General features: G+C 39.9%; 1 protein-coding gene across 1 annotated transcript; it reads left to right on the forward strand.

Annotated features, from left to right (window-relative positions):
• Positions 1-6,570: 6,570 nt before the first annotated feature.
• On the forward strand, positions 6,571-7,530 carry LOC110287753 (olfactory receptor 2T29-like). The gene has a single exon (XM_085829996.1). The coding sequence runs from the start codon at positions 6,574-6,576 to the stop codon at positions 7,528-7,530; it is 957 nt and encodes a 318-aa protein (XP_085686122.1). The 5' UTR covers positions 6,571-6,573.
• Positions 7,531-12,109: the final 4,579 nt, after the last annotated feature.

Genomic DNA, 12,109 nt, shown 5'->3' on the forward strand with positions numbered 1-12,109 from the left:
ATAGAAGCAGTCATTAATAGTCTCCCAACTAAAAAAAGCCCAGGACCAGATGGGTTTAGTGCAGAGTTCTATCAGACCTTCAAAGAAGATCTAATCCCAGTTCTTCACAAACTATTCCACAAAATAGAAACAGAAGGTACTCTACCCAACTCATTCTATGAAGCCACAATTACTCTGATACCTAAACCACAAAAAGACCCAACAAAGATAGAAAACTTCAGACCAATATCCCTTATGAATATTGATGCAAAAATCCTCAATAAAGTTCTTGCTAACCGAATCCAAGAACACATCAAAACAATCATCCATCCTGACCAAGTAGGTTTCATCCCAGGGATGCAGGGATGGTTCAATATACGGAAATCCATCAACGTAATCCAGTATATAAACAAACTCAAAGACAAAAACCACATGGTCATCTCCTTAGATGCGGAAAAAGCATTTGACAAGATCCAACACCCATTCATGATAAAAGTCTTGGAAAGATCAGGAATTCAAGGCCCATACCTAAACATGATAAAAGCAATCTACAGCAAACCAGTAGCCAACATCAAAGTAAATGGTGAGAAGCTTGAAGCAATCCCTCTAAAATCAGGGACTAGACAAGGCTGTCCACTTTCTCCATACCTATTCAACATTGTACTTGAAGTCCTAGCCAGAGCAATTCGACAACAAAAGGAGATCAAAGGGATACAAATTGGAAAAGATGAAGTCAAAATATCACTTTTTGCAGATGATATGATAGTATATATAAGTGACCCTAAAAATTCCACCAGAGAACTCCTAAACCTGATAAACAGCTTTGGTGAAGTAGCTGGATATAAAATTAACTCAAACAAATCAATGGCCTTTCTCTACACAAAGAATAAACAGGCTGAGAAAGAAATTAGGGAAACAACACCCTTCTCAATAGTCACAAATAATATAAAATATCTTGGCGTGACTCTAACTAAGGAAGTGAAAGATCTGTATAATAAAAACTTCAAGTCTCTGAAGAAAGAAATTATAGAAGATCTCAGAAGATGGAAAGATCTCCCATGCTCATGGATTGGCAGGATCAACATTGTAAAAATGGCTATCTTGCCAAAAGCAATCTACAGATTCAATGCAATCCCCATCAAAATTCCAACTCAATTCTTCAACGAATTAGAAAGTGCAATCTGCAAATTCATCTGGAATAACAAAAAACCTAGGATAGCAAAAACTCTTCTCAAGGATAAAAGAACCTCTGGTGGAATCACCATGCCGGACCTAAAGCTCTACTACAGAGCAATTGTGATAAAAACTGCATGGTACTGGTATAGTGACAGACAAATAGACCAATGGAATAGAATTGAAGACCCAGAAATGAACCCACACACCTATGGTCACTTGATCTTCGACAAGGGAGCTAAAAACATCCAGTGGAAGAAAGACAGCATTTTCAACAAATGGTGCTGGCACAACTGGTTGTTAACATGTAGAAGAATGCGAATCGATCCATTCCTATCTCCTTGTACTAAGGTCAAGTCTAAGTGGATCAAGGAACTTCACATAAAACCAGAGACACTGAAACTTATAGAGGAGAAAGTGGGGAAAAGCCTTGAAGATATGGGCACAGGGGAAAAATTCCTGAATAGAACAGTAATGGCTTGTGCTGTAAGATCGAGAATTGACAAGTGGGACCTCATGAAACTACAAAGCTTCTGCAAGGCTAAAGACACCATCAATAAGACAAAAAATCCACCAACAGATTGGGAAAGGATCTTCACCTATCCTAAATCAGATAAGGGACTAATATCCAATATATATAACGAACTCAAGAAGGTGGACTCCAGAAAGTCAAATAACCCCATTAAAAAATGGGGCTCAGAACTGAACAAAGAATTCTCACCTGAGGAATACCGAATGGCAGAGAAGCACCTGAAAAAATGTTCAACATCCTTAATCATCAGGGAAATGCAAATCAAAACAACCCTGAGATTCCACCTCACACCAGTCAGAATGGCTAAGATCAAAAACTCAGGTGACAGCAGATGCTGGCGAGGATGTGGAGAAAGAGGAACACTCCTCCATTGTTGGTGGGATTGCAAGCTTGTACAACCACTCTGGAAATCAGTCTGGCGGTTCCTCAGAAAATTGGACATAGTACTACCGGAGGATCCAGCAATACCTCTCCTGGGCATATATCCAGAAGATGTCCCAACCATTAAAAAGGACACATGCTCCACTATGTTCATAGCAGCCCTATTTATAATAGCCAGAAGCTGGAAAGAACCCAGATGTCCCTCAACAGAGGAATGGATACAGAAATTATGGTACATTTACACAATGGAGTACTACTCAGCTATTAAAAAGAATGAATTTATGAAATTCCTAGCCAAATGGATGGACCTGGAGGGCATCATCTTGAGTGAAGTAACACAATCACAAAAGAACTCACACAATATGTATTCATTGATAAGTGGATATTAGCCCAAAACTTAGGATACCCAAGATATAAGATACAATTTGATAAACGCATGAAACTCAAGAAGAATGAAGACCAAAGTGTGGACACTGTGCACCTTCTTAGAATTGGGAACAAAACACCCAGGGAAGGAGTTACAGAGACAAAGTTCGTAGCTGTGATGAAAGGATGGACCATTTAGAGACTGCTGTATCCAGGGATCCGTCCCATAATCAGCTTCTAAACGCTGACACCATTGCATACACTAGCAAGATTTTGCTGAAAGGACCCAAATATAGCTGTCTCTTGTGAGACGATGCCGGGGCCTAGCAAACACAGGAGTGGATGTTCACAGTCAGCTATTGGATGTATCACAGGGCTCCCAATGGAGAAGCTAGAGAAAGTACCCAAGGAGCTAAAGGGATCTGCAACCCTATTGTTGGAACAACATGATGTACTAACCAGAACCCTGGAGCTCTTGTCTCTAGCTGCATATGTATCGAAAGATGGCCTAGTCGGCCATCAATGGAAAGAGAGGCCCATTGGACTTGCAAACTTTATATGACCCAATATAGGGGAATGCCAGGGCCAAAAGAATGGGAATGGGTGGGTAGGGAAGTGGGGGGCGCTATGGGGGACTTTTGGGATAGTATTGGAAATGTAATTGAGGAAAATATGTAATAAAAATAAAAAAATTTAAAAAAAGAAAAAAAAATAAAACAAAACTGAATATAGAAAATAAAAAAAAAAAAAAAGAATATGGTTTGTGACTGACAGCAGGACCCAGGGATGATGGAGTGAGGGAGGAGAAGATGGCACAAGAGGGATGAGGGCTTGTGGTTAGCCTGCTATGCACTGTAAGGGCCAATATTTACAGCCTAGTAGCTGAACCCCAAGCTTTCAAATCCACATCTATGAAAGATAATACGTCACAAAGGCTACTGAAAGATTATATAAATATACAGAAAGAGTAATTGGGTTGAGGGGAGAGAATTCTGCACAGTGAACAAAGTCCCAGACATACAATACCTGATTCATGTTGGTACTGATTTGTATTTATGATGATGATATTTAGGGTTACTGTTAATACTAGCTATGATTTTCCAATGTAACAAAATTGAAGGGCAAATCCGGCTTAGTGGAGGTGTCTGTTAGCAGTCCTGGCTCTTACATTCTCCTTTAAAGTCCCAGAAGGGAGTTATTAACAAAATCTCTATCTGGGAATGAGCAGAGTCCAGCCAGGGATGACATCACTTGGCTCTAGTTCCTTGTGCACTTAATCAGCTTCTGTCCCTTGATCCATATGGCTCACGGCACAGCTGCAGCTGCATCTTATGGTGAGTAGGACCAGACAGAAGAGTCTGCATGGCACAGGGTGGTCACCACATAGTCTATTCTTTCTTTACAAAAACTCATTTATCCTTTATTCTTTAGTGTCTTATTTATTATCAGAAGGAAAGAAATTCAGCCTCTTCGCTCTCTTCTTCTTTCTTCTTCCTCTTCTTCTTCCTCCTCTTTCTCTTCATCTTACTTTATTTTTTTGAGCCCTGACTGTCCTGTAACTCACTCTGTAGACCAGGCTGACCTTGAACTCACATCTACATGCCTCTGCCTGCAAGTGCTGGGATTAAAGGTGTTCACTACCACACCCAGCCTCTTCCTAAGGATTTGCTTCAATCCTTCCTTATTGAAAATTTTTCTATGATATGAGTGAAGGGATATGAACTCTAAACACACACAACACACACACACACAAGACATGCTTTGACTACATTGTTAATCCCTCTGCCGCAGACTCACAAATGCTAGGATTGTTGAAGTAATCTGGCACCACAGTCAGCCTTCCTCATTTTTAATTATTCATATGACAAGGCATTCATTTTCAAAACTGACTTTTGGATAGTTTATTTAATTTCAAGTGTGGGTAATTTTTGAGGGTTACAATAATGCAAAAATGTCTTAATTTTATACATGTTCCATCATATGAAGCAGACAATGGGTAACATGAATACAAAGTATACTTTCTTGGAGAAGTAGTGTTTCTCATAGAATCCAGGCAGATGCCCACTCTGTGCAAATTCACAGGATAAGGACTCATTCTGTCAGATGTAATCTGAACTGAGGCAGAAGCCTGAGACCCTGAGCTTCGCCTATGAAAAAGAAGAAGACATAGTGAGTCCTTTGGAAGCACCAGGGTGGCTCAGGGATGCTGCTGGCTTGGGATGCTGCTCTGTAATTTCACTGCTCTGTCATTTCTATGCCTTCACTCTTGTAATATAAGGGGTTAACAATGCACCAAGCTATTCACAGGACATCAAATGGCACAGCATGGGTAAGGACAACACAGCCCTCAATCCCTTGCCTTCTGCAGGCACCACATTCCTGATCTCACTGCTGTCTGGGGACAATGATGCCAGTGGTCCCCACTTAACAGAGGACTCTGACCTTCCCAGCACACTGCCTGCCCCTCACCTGCCTCCTGACCTCCACTCAGCCAACAGAAGGTGTTCAGGGTTTCTCATAGCCTGTGCCTCCCTCCCTGGTCTATGTTCCCTATGTCAACAACTATAAACTGGGTCAGCAGGAAAACATGAAATGAACATTGGAAGGGTTAAACTTCTAATAGATCTAAGTTTCTTTTCATGAATACCCCTTTTTATAATGGAAATCTGTCTTTTTCTTCCAATCTCTCAGTTGATTTTCTGTCTCTGTCTCTCCCATTTCCTCCCATAGGTCTCAGATCTGTCTGGCATTTATATGAAGGCATCAAGAACCTTGCTGTGTTCTCTGCATCAGCTGCAGCTTGGGCAGAACATGGCACTATAAGGGCTTCAGGAACAGGTTTGCTTTTGTGCATTTGTTATGTAAAATGTTCCAGAGACCTATGACTGCTGTCTCACAGCCCCTTCCTTGTAACTATTGATAACATCTCAGAAAGAGGAGATTTCATTTTCTTCCTATTACTTAGGTAAATCAAAGTGTAATGTTACTAGTTTAGATTTTTTTCTTTAAAAAAACTTTTAAAATCTCTCTTCTTTAAGAATTACATTTGGAAGAGGCATTTCTGAGTCTGGGTACATTCTGTCTGACACTGTTTCTCATTCTGCTGTGCCTATTGAAACCTTCAAGCTTAGTTCACATCCATGTGCTATTTTCCAGCATAGCTGGACACTGACCTTGTTTAGTGCACTCAAGGTTCATGTGTCCCTTGACTTCCCTCAGCATCTAACACAGAGGCCGCCTGTGAGTGTGGGGTGGAGAGAACAGTGAACAGCTCTTAGGTGCCAGCTCTCAGGAGGAGCTCAGGGCTGTCTGTGTTCCCTCTGCTTCTCAGACTCCATGAGGAAGTGACTGAAGTCCACACAGATGCTGCTGCCACAGCCTGACCTGGCCACCAGCAGTGACTGCTAAACCCTCAGTCTGCTGCTGAAGCTTACAACAAATGGAGAGCCTGTGAGGAGATGAACTTGGAGAAGCAGAGACCAGAAAAGGTGGGACTTTCAATTAACTCTGTCTAACCAATGTTAGATGAGAAAGTATGTTACATCTATATTTTCATATTAATATGTTTATATGAATGTATATTTAAAGAGCATTTATCTATCAAAACAAAAAAGTATAGGACAGTTCAAATTCAATTTTAAATAGACTAGATGCATTACTCAACTAAGATCTTGGACCATATTATTTTAAAACCACATTCTTCAGTGAATGCTAAACTGGAGAGTATGTCCCATATTGTGTTAATATCAAAAGCAGTTCTGCAATGGTTCTGAAAAATAACTTGCATATTCATTAATGTTCTGAATAATGTGTTTGTTTGTTTACTTGCTTGCATTTCACTTTCACTGGTTTTTGTTTATTTTCACTATTTTTTGTTAATAATGAAAAAAATCATTATGCAAATTTGAAGAACTTGTTGATAGAGAACACGTTTGTCATCAGGAAAGACCATGGCCCTGAACTGTGGCAGCTCTACTCTGAGTGGTGAGGGATCTAACCACACTTTGTTAAGTTCCTTAAATTATAGGAAGATCATCATTCTCAGATACAGGGGCTAGGGGACTTTTCAGCATAGTACACTTGTGCACTTATCAATAAGCAGTCACTAAGTCCAAAGCTTCTTGGTTGCCTAGGAGACAAACATGGATCTCACCACCTGGATGAACAACTACACTGGACAGTCAGATTTCACCCTGGTGGGACTCTTCAGTCAATCCAAACATCCTGCCCTGCTTGCTGTGGTCATATTTGTGGTTTTCCTGATGGCCTTGTCTGGGAACGCCCTCCTGATCCTACTGATACTCTCTGACATCCACCTCCACACACCCATGTACTTTTTTATCAGCCAGCTGTCCCTAATGGACATGATGTACATTTCTGTCACTGTGCCCAAGATGCTCATGGACCAGGTCCTGGGAAGCCACAAGATCTCAGCTGCTGCCTGTGGGATGCAGATGTTCCTCTACCTGACACTAGTAGGGTCAGAATTTTTTCTTCTTGCTGCCATGTCTTATGACCGCTATGTGGCCATTTGTTATCCACTCCGGTATCCTGTCCTTATGAACCACAGGGTTTGTCTCCTCCTGATGTCTGTATGTTGGGTCCTGGGATCCTTGGATGGCTTTATGCTCACCCCTGTCACCATGACCTTCCCATTCTGTGGATCCCGGGAGATCCATCACTTCTTCTGTGAGGTCCCTGCTGTGACAAAGCTCTCCTGCTCAGACACCTGGCTCTATGAGACCCTCATGTATGTGTGCTGTGTGCTTATGCTTCTCATTCCTGTGACAGTCATTTCAGGCTCCTATTCATCCATCCTCCTCACTGTTCTCAGGATGAACTCAGCAGAGGGCAGGAAGAAGGCCCTTGCCACCTGCTCCTCCCACATGACTGTGGTCACCCTCTTCTATGGCGCTGCTGTCTATACCTACATGCTCCCTGCCTCCCTCCACACCCCTGAGAAGGACATGGTGGTGTCTGTGTTTTACACCATACTCACCCCTCTTTTGAACCCACTAATCTATAGTCTTAGGAATAAGAATGTCACAGAGGCTATGAAGAAACTGTTGGGTGAAAACCCCTCTTTCCAGAAACAGTGAAGTAAACAATTAGGAATGCATCTTTCTTTTCCGTGTCTCTACACATCTGTTGATACAGGACTCATGCTGCACTTATTCCTCATCCTCATGTCTCTTTTCATATCATCCCTTTTTGAAGAATCATTGTCTATTCCTATAATTTCCTCATTAACATTCTTCTCCTCAATTCACAAGCTCTATTTGTAATCTGTCCATTTTGCATTTTGTGAAGTTAATAATGACTATTTTATTTTGTGGTTCTATGGTCTTAACATTCAAATTTTATGACTTATTGAGAATAATTAGTCATGATGTGTTCAACTTTTAAAACATAGAATGAGTTGAAAAAATTTGCTCAGCTATGTTAACAAGAGGTAAATTGAGATAAATGGCATATTGAATTATTTCTGTGTATTTCCTGATAATTTATGTAAATTTGAAATTAGGTAAAAATAAATAGCAAGATAGAGTTTTGTCCCTTCAGCTCCTGTATTATGATATAGTAAAAAATATTGATTAAAAGAGATTTAAATCTTGATAGTACAACTTGCCCCAAGGGTTTCAAATTGTCAGTGTAGCTGTATTTGCATATAAATATGCAAATACAAAACCTAACACAGCTTCTATTTAAGGACATGAAGAATCACATATCTTGAGCCAAATATGAATGGCCATGGCCCAGAAACATGGGTTCAGGTTTCCCCCAATGACAGGTTCCAAAGTCTCATAAACTGCTACAAAGCACAAACAAGTCACAAGTCATAACTCAAGGCATTTTCAACTATACTTGTAGAAACAGCAGGACTGGGGTCGTAGCCAAGTGGGGAAATCTCTGCCGTGGTTCTCAGATGCTGTCTGGTCATAGGTAAAGCTTTTAGCGTCAGGGAAGCAAGCATTCTGAGAAGCCAATACACTCCAAAAGGTGTCACCTGATTGTCACAGGGATGCTGACAGAAACTACAGTGAGCAAAGAATTAAGGACACTGTGGGCAGCCTGGGGTAAGTGGGCTCTGTCTCTGTACTGTTCTTAAGCTCCATGTTCACAGGAGTTCTAATCAGTTTGCCAAGTGCAGAGTCTTTAACGTGTGCTTGGCTTTGTCCTCTGAGAGCCTCAGTGCAGTGTCCCATGTTTGCGAAGCATAAACCTCAGTGCATAAGGAGACCAAGTCCTGTTTTATGACCTGTGATGACCTGGACAATACATGTTACAGCTAGCTTTCTTAAGACTAACCAATTTTCTTTGGATTACCTCCCAAAACAGAAAATGAGACCCCCAGACAGCAGGAAGCAAATTCAAGAGATCAGTGCCCCCATTCCAAAGATGTGGGGTGAGGGATTTTTGGTCGTTCAGTGTATGTTTGTAGTCATTTAAGGGGAGGGGTATGTTTACAAGTTGCTATGGTCTTGGGCAGGGAGGAAACAAACTAAGGGAGGTCAGATTCAGGGATTTCTCTTTCCCTTTCTTTTTCTTTCCTCTATCCTTCTTTCTCTCCTCTCTGGTGTTAGGGGAAAGGACAGGAACATAGGAAAAATACAGGAATATAGAATAAAAGAGTAGATTATTAAATCTACTTTCAGATAAAAATATAAACAAAACTAATATCTTATATTAGTATGGAATTTATATATTGATGCAGATTTAGGATTATATTTCTCCTACAATATACTCTGTGTATATATAGGTCATCTCTTTGTTAAGGTGTTGTACCTAATCAATGTGAAGTTCTAGTTCTTTTAAAGAGCTGCTATCTCTTTAAGCTCTCACCTTTCTTACTCTCTAGCCCTCCTGATCTCTCTCCCTTCCCCCCTCTCTCCACCTGGCCATGACCGTCCTCTCTCCCTCTTTCTACCTTCTCTCTCTCTCTTTGCCTTTCTATAGTAAACTCTAAAACCATAAAAAGAAGCTGCTATTATAAATTCTTTATAATAATTAAGAAATGCAACTTAGTAGTCAGACAACCAAATTCAAGCTCAAATTAGATACCAGTTTAGTTACTTACAGAAATATGCTTCCTAGGTTGAACATACAATAAATTGCTAGAAACAAACAATTCAAATATATTAGAGAGAGACAGAGACACAGAGGGGGTGGGTAGATAGATAGATAGATAGATAGATAGATAGATAGATAGATAGATAGATAGATAGATAGACAGACAGATAGTCTTTTAAAAACTTCACAGCTCTTCTACAGAATATAGTATTTAAACTGTTTTATTCATTTAAGACCTTTTTGACAATGAGACAGGTATGGTCCTGGCAGAAACCCCATTGTACTTCAAATAATATGAAGAGCATTAAAGAATCTCCTTGTAGAATTTGGCTCAAATGAGGCAACCTAGCAACCAGGACAAAAGTTTCTCTTGCCTCAACTGCAGATAGCATGCTGTGCAAAGTGGACACATAGGATGCAGGGAAATTGACTGGTTCGTTTTTGTCTGTTGCCACCAGTATTTTCCTGTTTATTTTTCGCCTTGATGACCGGGCTGTAGGTGAGCACTAGGCATTGAAGTCTTCCACCATCAGTATGTGAGGATCAATGTGAAATTTGAAAGATCCTTTTGATGGTTTTTTTTCCATTGACGAATGTTAAGTGTTCTTCCCTGTCTCCTTTGATTAACTTTGGTTTGATATCTATATTGTTACATATTCAATTTTCCTGTTTCTGCATCCATTCTGTTAGTCTGTACCTATTATTGGGGAATTAAATACATTGATATTAAAAGATATCAATGACCAATGATTCTTGTTTTCTGTTCTTGTTTGTGGTGGTGATCGTAATCATGGGGCTGGTAGTGATGGTGGTGGTGGTGGTAGAGGAGGCAGTGGTAGTGATGTGTCTGATCTTCCATTATTTTGGTTTTATTGGTGTGAGATTATTTATTTCTTGTGTTTTCATGCATGTAGGTAACCTTGGGTTGGATTTTTCCTTCTAGTACAGCTGGATTTGTAAATAGATGTTGTTTAAATTAGACCTTATTATGGAATACTTTATTTTCTCCATCTATAGTGATTAAAAATTTTGCTGGGCATAGTCTCTCAGCTGGAGTATCACTGGTTTCATAGAGACTGGGAGGGCGTCTGATTTTGAGAATCTCCATTGGAAGTCAGGTGTAATTCTATTAAGTCTACCTGAATATATTACTTGGTATTTTTACTTTGTAGCTTTTAATATCATCTCTTAGTTCTGTCTGTTTAATGTTTGAATATAATATGAAAATGGAAATTTCTTTTTTGGTCTAATTCATTTGGTGTTCTGTAAGGTTCTTGTACCTTTACAGACACTTTCTTCTTTAGGTGCTTCTCAGTTGAAAGTTCTTTGTTTAGCTCTGTACCACATTTTTTTATTAGAATCATTTAACCTTTCTCTTTTTTATTGTATATCTTCTTTATTTACATTCCAAATGTTTTTACCTTTCCAGGTCTCCCCTTCTGAAGCCCCCTATCCCATCCTCCCTCCCCCTACCTCTATGAAGGTGCTCCCCCAACCACCCAATCCCGTCTTCCCACTGTGGCATTCCTCTACACTGGGGTATCAAACACCCTCAGGCCCAAGTAACTCTCCTCCCACTGATGCCAACAAGGCCATCCTCTACCACATATAGGGCCAGAACCATGGGTCCCTCCATGAGTACTCATTGGTTGGTGTGTACCCCATTTTTAATAGGGTTATTTGATTCTCTGGAATCTAACCTCTTGACTTATTTGTATAGATTTCATATTAGCCCTCTATCGGATGTAGGGTTGGTAAAGATCTTTTCCCAATCTATTGGTTGCCATTTTGTCCTATTGACAGTGTCTTTTGCCTTACAGAAGCTTTGCAATTTTATGAGGTCCCATTTGTCAATTCTTGATCTTAGAGCAAAAGTCATTGGTGTTCTGGTCAGGAAATTTTCCCCTGTGCCCATGAGTTAGAGGCTCTTCCCCAATTTCTCTTCTGTTAGTTTCAGTGTGTGTGGTTTTGTGTGAAGATCCCTGATCCACTTGGACTTGAGCTTTGTACAGGGAGATAAGAATGGATCAATTTGCATTCTTCTACATGTTGATTGCCAGTTGCATTTGTTTAAAATGATGTCTTTCTCCCACTGGATGGCTTTAGATCTTTGTCCAAGATCAAGTGATCACAGGTCTGTGGGTTTATTTCTGGGTTTTCAATTCTATTTCATTGATCTTCCTGCATGTCACTATACAAATACCATGCAGTTTTTATCACTATAGCTCTGTAATACAGCTTGAGGTCAGGGATGTTGATTCCCCAAGAAGTTCTTTTATTGTTGAGAATAGTTTTTCATATCCTAGGTTTTTTTGGTTATTTCAGATGAATTTGAAAATTGCTAATTCTAACTCTATGAAGAATTGAGTTGGAATTTTGATGGGGATTACATTGAATTTGTAGATTGCTTTCGGCAAGATAGCAATTTTTACTATATTAATCATGACAATCCATGAGCATGGGAGATCTTTTCATCTTCTGAGATCTTCTTCAATTTCTTTCTTCATAGACTTGAAGTTCTTGTCATACAGATCTTTCACATGCTTGGTTAGAGTCACACCAAGGTATTTTATATTATTTGTGACTATTGTGAAGGGTGTAGTTTGC

This window comes from Mus caroli, unplaced genomic scaffold (genome assembly GCF_978045245.1).
Source record: "Mus caroli unplaced genomic scaffold, Mus_caroli_1 scaffold_13, whole genome shotgun sequence".
Lineage (NCBI taxonomy): Eukaryota > Metazoa > Chordata > Mammalia > Rodentia > Muridae > Mus > Mus caroli.